General features: G+C 34.4%; 1 protein-coding gene across 1 annotated transcript in view; it reads left to right on the top strand.

Annotated features, from left to right (window-relative positions):
• Window positions 1-12549: 12549 nt before the first annotated feature.
• Window positions 12550-13003, top strand: part of LOC107287136 (ephrin type-B receptor 1-like) — a 37848-nt gene continuing 37394 nt past the window's right edge. The window contains exon 1 of the mRNA XM_015815604.1: window positions 12550-12574. Within this exon, the coding sequence (XP_015671090.1) occupies window positions 12550-12574 (25 nt within the window). The remainder of the gene's footprint in view (window positions 12575-13003) is intronic.

Below are 13003 nucleotides of genomic sequence, written 5' to 3'. Positions count from 1 at the left end.
GCTTAAATACTTTGGCCGCCAAATAAGAAAGAACTCATTAGAAAAGCCCCTGATGTTGGGAAAGATTGAAGGCAAAAAGAGGAGGAGAAAGTAGAGGGTGAGATAGTCAGATACTGTCATGGATGCAGTGGGCATGAGTTTGGGCAGACTTTGGCAGACAGATGAGATGGGGCCTGCCATACTGTGGTCCATGGGGTCATGAAGAGCCGGACACGACTTAGTGACTGAACAACAGCAACAACAAAAATTTTAAGAGCATATTATATATTTGGCTGAATATTTAACATATATTAAATAAAACGATTCTAGTTTTTGTGAACAATTAATCTTGCATGAGTTTTATGTAGAAATACAATGCTTCTTAATGAATTGAGTGATCTCAACACAAATGCATTCTGACAGAGTGCATTTTATCCTCCCCTTCTCTCCACATTAGAGAAATATACAGGCACAGAAACAGATGAGAAAACTGTATTTATTTATATACAGAGAGATGTTTTTTCCTGTACTGTATTACTTGGAAATTGAGAAGCCTTAACCTTTCAGTTCTGCATGCTGAGATCCTTTTATAGCATCCTTCTACATTATAATTATGAGACTGATTCTGCATATTCTATATGCCTTAACTGTTACCTCACTGACATAATGTGCCTGACATCCTGCTTTGTAGCTGGCATTGATGGGTTGATTGACTTTTCATTGCACAGGGAAGATGTTCAACAGTTTTGGGCACATGCAGTGGGTTGCCCATAACAGCCACCTACATATTCCTTACCAACTGTTTCAAGTGCCTGGAATGTGGCACTGGCACTTAAAAGGGTGGCCAAGAAACAAAACTCAACTTTGTAAATATTCTTGCCTAAATGACCTGTTGCTATGAAAGAAATTATGATGGAAAGGGAGCTTGGTGACAGCATCTGGATAATGCATACTATCAACAAACCAAAAAAATGTGGATTTTAATTAGAGAGTTAGAAAGCAAGTTAGTTAGAAGGACCTTGCAATTGGAAAAAGAAAAGCTTGCTAGGAATTGAGGATATGGGGGAGGAAAGACAGAAGGAATTCAACATCTAACAGCACTGAAGAAGATGAAATACTTATTAAAAATGAAAGAGCAAATACAGGAGGAGAGACAAGATGTCTTAGAAGCTTCTGTTCTGATTAATGATGTTCAGGCTGTGATCCATTGTAATCTCATTAGCAAACTGTGAAAAATATAGTGGCCCTTGACCACCTTTCCCACTAAAATCCTTCCCTATCTAGGATTGATGTTCCTTGCAGGTTCTTTGCTGTCCAGATATACATATGGCCAAGGAGAAACACTGAGTTGGTGGGGTAACTTTTGCCTGTCTTGGAAACATGTCAAGATTTAGATCAAGCTAATTGACTATTAATGTTGGACTTTGAAGTTTGTGGATTTTCATGGCAGGAATCAGTGTTATTTATTTCTTCTTTTTTCGTATAAATTTTATTAAGTTTTAAAACGAAGATTAAAAAAAATCAAAAATTAATGCAAAGTAAAGACAGAAAAGGGAAGGAAAAAAGGAGGAAAGAACAATGGTGAAAAAAGAAAAGATAAAAAAATAAAAAATAGAAGCTTTCAATTTCTATGCAGCAAGTATGATTGCATAATTGTCTCTTAGTCTAGAGTTATAAAAACTATTTTTATTGTTTTTTCTTAAACCAATAGAATGTTTTAACTAATTTTATACATTTTGGATAGTTTCTCTGGTTTCATATATCAACAGTATACAAATTATACACAAATTACTGAATACTTTCTTTAAGGTTGTAACAAAATGCAAATTTCAAGCCTTTCAGCCACATATGGTTCTATTGTTCAGTTTGTATATTATAACCACATTTTTTAAGTTTTCAAAGTTCCATTTGCATATCCTCCAATTCTGAATCTCCGCTGTTTAAAAGTAAAAAGCATGCCCTCCAATTTATCCCATCAAAATGGGATCTTTGTTTGTTTTAATATTTAACCCCAAAAGCATGAAAAACCAGAACCGCATGTTAAAGTTACAGTTGAATTGATTTATTGCTCATACTTATGGACAGGAATCTAGTTAACTAATGGTACTAGGTAAGGGTTAATAGAATTCAAGGGGGGTTGGACTTAGACCATTTGTGGTTATACAGAGATTCTAGACTGATTCCTCTTTTGACTCCATCCCTGGGCTCTTCAGTCTCCTACAATCTTCTTTCAAACAAATGTGGCATTTCTTGTTCTAATTAATGTAGAATTTTTTTATCAGTTTCTATTTCCATATCTTATTCCTCCCAATCCAGATAATTTGCCAAGCTTTAAGAAACTGTTCTCTAATATTTCTTTTGAAACCTTTGGAATAGCTCTGAATCTCAAACAAAGTTCTTCCTCTTTTAATTCCAATAAAGCTAAATTATCTATTTCTTTTGCCAATTCTTTGTCCATTATTTCTGTTTTATTCTCTAAAATGTCCACTATATCATTTATTTATTTTAACTGTCCAGATACTTTTTTTAGAACTTTCTATCTTTTTAATATCTGCTTTTATCTTCTGTGTCAGCTTTACAAACTGTGGTAAAATGTAGGCCAGAGTTGCAGGAAGAAGGGGTTATTTCTCAGGGAGCAAAGAGACAAGTTTGGAATCTTTGGTAGAAAAAGAGTGAAGATGGACCCCCTCCCAGCAGTTTACAGGCTATATCAAGTAGTTATGCAGATAAGTGCTTTAGATTTCCATATATTGGTGAGCAATAATAAAGAAACTATGCTAAAGTAACTCCTTGTGTCATTCTTGGTTCTATGGGCCTGACAAAAAGCTTGGTTTCAATATTTCTTCAAAGCTTCCTATTTATTTTTTATTTGTTGGTATAGTTTCTGATGCAACTATTTTTTCTGCCAATTGCTCTAGTGAACCCCTTCTGCTCTCTCTGGTTGTTTTTATCGTAGATGCCTTATATGATTTAGTAAAAATTTATAACACAGTACTTTCATCAAAATTTTGGAGAATCAGCTTGTCATAATAAATACCCACCAGAACTTCCAAATTTATTATATATTTATGACTTGCTTTTATATGCTGAATTTTTCATCCAAACATTTCTGTAGTCAGGATTGCTAGTAACAAATGATAGTTAAAAAGTGGTCGGTTGTGGAACCTATTACTGTTGTGGAAAAAAAATGAAAAGAGGGGCAACTCTTTAAGGCAGTCTTGAGCATGAAAAATGGGATATCATTCTCAAAAATAAAAGAAAGATTTTATAGGGGATCACTAGCACATCAAACCTAAAACATCAGCCAGAATGAAAACCAGTGGCATGTAGATCTGTAAAAAGCATGTTCAAATAGTGAGTCTTTTATCTACTATCTGAATTCATCCACAGCGGGAACTAAGCAGCTATCCTTCGGCAATGAATACTGCTACCATGGAAAGAACAGATCACACATTCCTAGCCTCTGCACTTTCATGGGCAGTGACAGATATATGCAAGCCCTGTTGAACAGCCTGCATAGAATTAAATGTTCACATGGGAAGTTGGTGGTGAAATACATTTTCCATATGCAATCATCATTCTGGAATGAGCTCTAACCCATATTAACTTGGACTGTTCACAATATTTTTTTCTAATATTGCAGTCAGTTGCTTAATTACTCCCAGCTCTCCAGAACACTAAGAGCCAGCTAAATTCTGCTAAAATGAAGACAGTGCTTAGCAATTGTTCAGTCTATTCCTGGTAGTAAGTTGACAGGGTACCTGCACAAAAGTAGGATGCTCATCCAGAGTTATCAGTGTTGAATCTCTCTGGATTCCATCAGGACTGAAGGCAAGAATAGTTCTGAAAGTTTAGAAACCAGGAGAATGTGAATTCCAGGCCCACCTTAGGCATGAAAGCTGACTTGGTGATTCTGGAGCAGTCACTTTCTCTCATAGTCATCTCATAGGGTTGTTGTGGGGAAAATAGGGAAGGAAGGAGTATTAGATATATTTGCCATGTTGAGTTATTTAGAAAAATAATAAAGGCAGGATTAAAAAAAATCTCAAAAAAGAAGATCTCGGGTTAATTCTTGCCATTGCAACAACTGAAGAAGCTTGCATTATCTTTGCTATTTGATTGGCCTCTTTTTTTAAAACAACTTTTTATTGATAAAATATAACAAACCATAACAAACAAAAATAATACAGAAATTGTAGTGCAATAAGATACATACATTATAATCACTGAAATAAAACTTGAGAAGAAAAAGATCTGTATAATATTAATATAAAATTAGTTCAATCTTTAACATATTAAATTTAAACAATATAGAAACGTATTAGGCCATCTTTTCTTTTTTAAAATATAAAAAAGTTTCAGAAATTAATGAACACATCTCTTGAATCTGCTCTTTAACTCCAGAAATATAAATTTCTTCCCACCTCTGTAATATAGATTGGCTGTTTTAAAATAGTAGAGGCAGGCCAGTTTTCATGAAAAGTTGGAGATCTTTCCTGCATTCACATGTAAGCATTTAGCTGAATTGTATATTGACTGCAACATTCCTCTAAATTAAACTATTAGTTTCTGCAAGATCAGACTTATCAACCAGGTACTTCTCACATACTGTTTTCTTTAAATGGAACATTGTGGTGGGCTGATGTAATAGTCTTCCAGAAGATTTCAGAATAATTTTATGCTCGTTTATTATATGGTAGATGAACTAAAATCTGACCACCAACTGGCAGATAAATAATAAATGAAAGAGGGATGTGACTAGTACTTTGTGTAAAAGAGAATTTTTGGAAGTACAGCTTAATATGCAGAAGTCATGGAAATTTACTTTTCTGTGCAGCTATTCTTGGGCAATGTTAATCAGAGGAAAAGGAAAATAGGGATTCTGTAGCTACATAAAAATAAACACAGGATTCTAAAAACATTGTGACCTCAAATTGATCTTTAAGCTCAATTCCAAGTCAAACTTTTAGATTTATGGAAATTACTTATTTCAGAATAGATTTTAGCCTTCTATTCTGTTTTAGCACTTGATAAAAGAGAAAATACCATGAACAGAAGCAAGTCATTGTTAAAGTATTATATTGCCAAAGATATAATAAATTGTAACCAAATCATCACTAAATCCCATTCAAAAAAGAAAACAAAACTGGATTCTGTATATCAATGCTCATAGCATATCTACAGCCAAATTCATGCCTAAAATCGTTTCCAGTGCACGTAGTCTGTATTAGAAATTAATCTTTGCTCAAACAGCATATTTGTGCTTCTAAGCTCACATTTGCTAGATGTTTCTTTTTTCAAAAAAACTTGGCTTACTTCTGTGCCAACAACAGCCTTCTGTTTGGAAATTAAGCAACTAATGCTTTAAAAGAAGTTTTTAAGCTGAGCCTGAATAGCCACATATTGTATTAGTGGATTTGCTGTACTATCAGAGCACTGGGCCATATAAACTTGGTGTTCTTCCATGAAACTCTCCCCATCTTTTTTATCTCCACATGCTAACACATCACCTGCTTAATTGTCTTTAAGTGGATTTTATAGTGGTGGGGGCGAGGCCATTAAAGGAGCTGACCTTCTTTTAAAAAGAATCACATACTCACATCCAGTCACTCTCTTGCTTTCCAATGTATTCACTGGGCAAGAAACTCCCTGTAATGTTCTACAGATGTTCTGTATGGCACCCGGGAGTAAAAAAAGGACACTCTAATGGACTCCAGGTGTGACCTATGATGAGGTAACATCCTGTCCTGCCTTGGAGAGACTTATTGAAGGTCAGGTTCTAATCCTGTGTCTTCAGAAGGTTTTATCCGTTGTAAATGAGCGAGGCTGAACAAATGAAAAGAAAAAAAAATACCTAGGCGTAGAACAGAATGCACATTTGTCATGTCAGACAAGCAGAAGGGGCTAATGCTAATTCCCCTGGGTATTGCACTCAACGTGCCCTGGTTGCTCCAAAGAAAGCAGTACTAGCCTCCTCTCTTTTTATGATAGTGGATGATGGGAAAGTAAAGTTCATCTAACAGGAATATTTTTCTTCCTATGATTATTATTTTTGGTTTGTTGCGCCATCAGCCCAATGTTTACTTTGTATTTGGCTTTTATTCCCCGATCGAATTCTTCCTGAGAACCTTGGATAAGTAGATATTGTTTGATGGTGTAAAAGGCATTGTTACAGGATGTAAACTTTTCCAAGTAAAGCTGCCTTTTGCAATGGACTGGAAGTGGATTTTGTCAATGCCAATGGTGTTCAAGTAATGAAGTTTCGGGATTTTACCTGAGGCATCTATTGCTTTTGATACTATCTTTGTTTTCTTTTGATACAGTCATTCTAGTTCTATTTCCAGGTTTTATAGTTTGTGATTTTTTTCTTTCTTTTTTTATTCTGCTGTCACAACGTGCTAACACATCTACTATGCAGACTTTTTTTTTAATCTTTTTTACTGGCAGTGTTTTTTATTGCGGTGCTGTATGGCAGTTGCCTGTTTGTTTGAAATCTAATGTCCCAGAGCACTTTAGCTTCTTCATTTTCAATGGCTTTCTCTACTTTATGGTCCCACCAGTTCTTGCTTGTAGGCAAATAGCATTTCTTGCAGATGTTCCAATGCATTACTGTTGTTACTTGTCATGCCATTGTTTGCAATCAGTCTGTGTGGTCTTGTAGCAGCTGGCTAGTTGGTCCACTGTTTCTTCAGCTTCTTTGCAAAGGTGGGATTTGCCAATTGGGTGATATTGGACCAGTAACTCTCACTGAGCCCAATCCATCTCACAGGGTTATTATTGTGTGGAAAATAGGAGAAAGAAAGAGTATTTGTATGTTTGCCACCTTAAGTTATTGATAAAAAAACAATAAAGGTTAGATAAATATAAAATAAAATAATAAATAATCTTATTTTCCAGCCTGATGTTCTACTTCAGTGATGCACTGTTTGGCATTTGATTTTGCATCCCAGGTTCGTATGCATTAGTAACCTGCACTTAGATTCACAGTCAATACCATCAAACATCCACATCTGCCTATGCCAGGTCCTTGTTAAGGACTCGATAGATAGACAAAAATGTCAGATCCAGTCTGAACATCTGGCTGACTGTGCGATGATCAATAACAACAACAACAATAATGTCTTTATAGTATGAGTTAATTGTTTCCAAGGACACTGGTTATCCCGGAGTCTAGAAGATGCCAAGGACCTCTAGCAAAGGAAACACATCGCTAACTCGTTCAGTGCATTCCTGTGTCATTGCTCAGTCAGAAAAAAAGCCCCCTTGGGAAACCAGTCAGGAGTTAGCTGAACTGTTGGACAGGAAGGAAAGACAGATGAACAGAAATTCCTGTGATATAAACAATTGCTTTTTAAAAAGATAAAAATTAAAATTAATGAGCAAGGAATACTGTACACAGTCAATTAACTTTTAAAAATGAATAAGAAAAACAGATAATAATGGGTAAATAAATCAATTTCTAACTGTTAGGCTGGATCTGGGGCAGTTTCCTGTCTATCATATATGTACATGGTTCAGAGGTGCAGATAGGGAACTGTGTGGAAAGTGTACTTGCTTTTTATATAAATAAAAAAAATATTAAAAATTTTAAAAGGAAGGATTAAAAACTAACAGAAACTAACATAGAATCAATGCAAGAGAGAAAAAGGAGAAAGAAATACAAAGTAAAAAGTGCAGGAAAAAAAGAAAAAGGAAATATAAAGGAATAACTTCCAATTTTTCTTACAGCAGTCAGAAGTACAAATGTAAAGTTTTCTCTGTGGTTACAAAATAAATCCTACAATCTATTTTTTTCTAATAATCAAAGCCAGAAATCATAAGTTCATTTTTTTCACATAAAAATTACTGGTGTCCAGTCAGCAATAAATATAGATACATAATGTTTTTTCTCAAATCAGAGAAGTCAATTTGGCCATCTCGGCAAATTCCATCATCTTCACCATCCATTTCTCCACTGAGGTGAGGGTATTGTTGAATCTTTCCACCTTTGTGCATATGATAACTTCACTGCAATTATCATGTACAAAAGCAAAGTTCCATGACTTCTTTCCAACAGTTTTGTCTATCAGCCCCAAAAGAAAGGCATCTGATTTTAATTGTACATTAATCTTTAAATTCTTCAGAATTAGTGTATGTATTTGAATTCAAAACTTTCTGTCTTTTTTATATGTCTATAGACATGATGAAAATGTCCTAACGTTTGAATTACTTTATGTCTCTGGTGACATATACCAATGATACACCATTTATAAAAATTCTATTTAACATTATAACATAATGCCATTTTCACATCTTTCAGCCACATATCCTCCCATTGTTCTGTGTATTATAACCAAAGTTTTAGCCTATTTTATCATATATTCATTCACTTGTTCTTTTTAAAATTTCAGTTAAAAATTGCATGTTCATAATTTGTACACAATTGAATTTCAACCTCAGTTTTATACTTTTCAAAACCAAAAATTATTTTGGCTACTTTAAATGTTTTTAATAATTGTTTATAAGAAAACTATTGACAAATACAGGTAGACTTACGACCACAATTCAGCTCAAAATTTCTTTTGCTAAGTGAGACAGTTGTTAAATGAGTTTTGCCCCATTTTGCAACATTTCTTGCCACAGTTGTTAAGTGAATCATTGCAGTGGGTAAGTTAGTAACATGGCTATAAAGTGAATTTGACTTTCCCATTGACTTCGTTTGTCAGAAGGTTGCAAAAGGTGATTACATGACCCTGGGATACGGCAACTGTCATAAATATGTCAGCCAAGTGTCTTGTCACATAACCATGGGGATGCTGAAATGGTTATGTGAAAAATAGACATAAGTCACTTTTTTCAGTGTCATTGTAACTTTGAACAGTCACTAAATGAACTGTTGTAAGCAGAGGACGATCGGTATATCCCTTCTGATTTTCATTTTGTATTCACCTTGATGAAATTTTAGTATCTCACAATAAGTCATCCATTTATGTTTACTTCTGATCTACAAAATGCTTCTTATACTGAAAGCTGCAGAGGTGTTTTCAGGCACAAAATGGGTTTGTATCTATTCCACATTCTCAATAGGGCATGTCTAACAACCTTAGCTTTATTGAACCATAAATATTCAAATCTCAAATAATGTCCTTCTGTTTCCAAAGTGTTCTATTTCTCAATAACACCCACAATTTCATCCAAACAAAGCAACAGGCTGCAAAAGATACTTTTAAATCAGGTAGACCCAATCCTCTTCTTTCTTCTACATCTTGTAAACACTTTATATTTAACCTTGTATTTATGGGGTTTTTTCTTTGCCACACATCATTTGTATTTTCTGAAACAAAAATAACATTCTAGGTAAGACATTTATCTTAATCATATAAATTCTCTCCAGCAATGACTTTTGTCCCATTTTGACATATCTTTTCAACTTCATTCCATGCCTTAACCTAGTTACTTTTAAAATTTTTTAATAGCAATACTATAATATTTTACACTCTTCTCAATTTTAAAACTTACTTTATTCGTCATTTCTGTTTGATCTTGTATTTTCATATTTTTTGTTAATACCATTGTCTTCTTTATTAAAACATTAAAAGAATTAAAACATTCTTTTATTTTACCCCTTAATATTTAAATTCTTTTAAAAGGATCTTCCATAACCAACATTAAATCATTTACGAAAACTCTTAACTTATAAGTCTTCAACGGAAAGTACTTGTGAATTACTACCCAAACTTCATGTTGAGTGAAATGACTAGCAGGCATGTTTGCTTATTTGATGTAATGCAATTGTAAGGAAGATTCCAGCTGTTACTTGAAGTGGTTGACTAGAGTCTTTCCTGCTAGCAGACTGAGCCTCAAGGAAATATCCTTCCCTGTTGTTTTATGTGCCCAACCTCAGCACTTAATATGTGTTCATGTTTAAGTAAGCCAGATTGTGATTTGGCACTGCAGGTGGCAAACGTCTTCAGTGGATTAGTCACAAATAGTTGCCCTCTTAGCTTGTTTTGAGCCACAAAACCTGTAAGGAAAAATATTCCTCCTGATAATACCATCTGTTTCCAGTAAGTTAAATATAATGATTTGTGGTGAAGCATGTAAAAACCATGTGAGATTAACATGTTTTCTAGGTTGGAAATTATTGTCATATGGTAGATCAAACTTAGATAAATAGTTTTGCATTAATCAAACCTAATCCACCCTATGGATATATTGATAGGTCATAAATCTTTAGATCAGGGGTGTCAAACTCGCAACGTCATGTGATACATTGCGACATATCACGACTTTTCCCCCATTGCTGGAATGGGTGGGCATGGTTTCAGCCTGACGCATCCAGCCCGTAGGCTGGCAGTTTGACACCCCTGCTTTAGATGGATGCAACTAAAGTGCAGCTAAAGTGCATGTTGATTTAGTGGATTCTGAAGCCTGTTTTGGTTAATCTATGATTGTAACTAACACAACTTTGCGGCTGAGCTGATTCAGCTATCTTGAATCATTTAATTTTGATTGTCCTAAAGGGTGTTATGACTATTGGTTAGTCTCTTTCCATGTCAGCATTCTTCTTTGACTTGGGCATTCAGAAAGCAGGTGTATTAGTAAAAAAAACATGTAGCAGTCCTCTGATGATAACATGACAATTGAGGGATTCAAAATTTTGGGTGACAGTGGGATGATAAAAAATAGTGGTTTTGTCAGTCTGCCACAAGCTTGGTTGCTCAAGGCTGAAGAACAAATAGCTCATGAAGAGAATATATTTAATTCCAGATTTGGAAAAAGAGATAGAAGAATTGGCTGAAGCAGTATAAGGTGTTTCTAGGCACCAGGTGAGTAGAAAACACTAAAGATAGAAGGCAAAGAAATAAGGTGATGTTTAATGTTTGGGATAGTGGCACTCGGCTAGAAAGCGGCAGACCATGAGTTAAAGTCCCGCCTTAGCAATGAAAGTCAGCTGGATGACTTTGGACCAGTTATTTTCTCTCAGCCCAAGTCATCTCACAGGGTTGTTGTGTGAACATAGGAGGAGGGAAGATGTGTTGGATATGTTCACCCCTTGAGTTATTTGTAAAAATAATAAAACTGGGATGTAAACAAATGAAGTTTTCTGCTGCAGTAGCTTTTATGAAGTTATCAGTGTTGAAATATAATTAAATGATGATTAGAATTGCCTTTAAAAGAGAGTCAACTGAGTTGTAAAAAAAGGGGCAAATGCCCTGAATGGAACCACTTGACCATAGATTAATGACACACATGCCATTCCCTCTCCCCCAACATTTGGTGGAAACATTGGAATCAAGCAAGTTAATTTTTAAACAAATAAATAAAACCTGGAGGATTCCTCCCACTCCATCTGTTTTTCTGTTTCTGTTGTTATTACTATTATTACTCTTCAGAAAAGGGGAAATTGGAACAATATTAACAATAGAACAGCTTTATCATGTTTTCAAAACATAAAATAAATTTAATTCTTCATTTACAAAAGCCTGTATCCAATCACATTCATGCTTATTTTTTTGCTTAAGTTGGCAAGCCGTTTAAAAGAGATCAGTGTATATCAAAATATCAATACACCAACATTTTTTATTTGGTTAGGCAGTCATCAATTACTCATCGAAATGCCTATAACTGAGCATATTCAACCCCACTACTAAGGAGAGCCAATGAAATTGTAGGCCAAGCTATAGCAGCTTGCATATTTATATTATCTTTCCTATCTTTTTGGCTTCTTATACTTGTCACTTTTATCTTAAATCCTGTATCTATTCACAATTTAAGAGTGTGATATCTGAGAAATTAAGGCAACCTGGGATGATATTCCATATTTTCATTTGATTGCTTAAGTTTTGGCTGACAATTGTTTAAAATATATATATACTAGATGCATCTATAATCCTATCAATGCATAGTACTAGAAGTTAAAGCTATAAATTTGGCTGCAGGAAACATTTTAAATTTATGTAATTCATCTTTTTGCATCAAAGTTATTTTGTAAAGAAATGCAATTGTGCTATTCTTGTATAACTAGAACTAGCTGAAAATCTAAAAATTTAAAAACTGGTACTGCCTTTCTGGGGAAGAATTAGCTAAACATCCAGCCTTATAGTAAGGTCACAGGTATGAATCAATCTTGTGTGTGGGTGGATGATTTGGAGAAAGCTCAGTATGAAATATCTAAAGAGATAAGGTCCATATAATAACCTGCAAATTGAAGGTCATTTGTGATTGGCATTTGGAGAGATAAGTAGCTATTGATATACATCAATAATGTCATCTGCCTGCAGGTTGGATCCAGACCTTGCCTTTTTGATTATCATACCAAGTTTGAGTTTGATTTATTAAAGTGTATTAAAAGTTGAGCTTCCAAGAAAGTAAGTTGAATAAGGGCATCACTTAAATCAGTAACACAATTTAACTGCGACTTTAAGACCCATGATTTTTAACATGCAACACAAATCTGGAATTAAACCTTTGTGCGATTTCACTTAGAAAGAAGCAATGAAATTCTAGATGATACTGTTGTCTCATGCACATTATAACAAACCAAAATAATCCACATTGCTTTCCTTTTGGTAGGGGATGTTTTCGGAAATGCAGTGGTCTTTGAGTGTCTCTGGTATTTCTGACATGGGTCAGCACCATTATATAACACAAAGCATATGGCACTATTATTAGGGAATCTAAACATTTGTCAATACAACAGGAGAATAGCAAATATTTCTGGAAACAAAGACTCCTTTCAAAATGAAGTGAACTACCCAAAATGAAACTACCCATTTGTGTTGATGTAAAGAGTGTTTTATAGTAATTTAATACCAATATGTTTATTATGACCTAAGCTCTCTTGAGTTCAGTTCCATAGATACATCCAACGAAATGGATTCCTGTCCTTAAAAGCTAATGTAATAATAATTCAGTAATCTTTATGATGCTATGAAAAATTAAACATATTAATTAGAAAGTAGACTATTACCTTCCTGGGATTCTTTGAAGTCAACTCACTCATCCAAATATTCTCTTTCAGTTCCATTATTTGTGTTTACTA

The sequence above is a fragment of the Protobothrops mucrosquamatus genome, unplaced genomic scaffold (assembly GCF_001527695.2).
Source record: "Protobothrops mucrosquamatus isolate PMUCROS unplaced genomic scaffold, P.Mucros_1.0 scaffold353, whole genome shotgun sequence".
Lineage (NCBI taxonomy): Eukaryota > Metazoa > Chordata > Lepidosauria > Squamata > Viperidae > Protobothrops > Protobothrops mucrosquamatus.
Note: the sequence above shows the minus strand (reverse complement) of the source record. Positions and strands in the feature narration are given on the sequence as shown.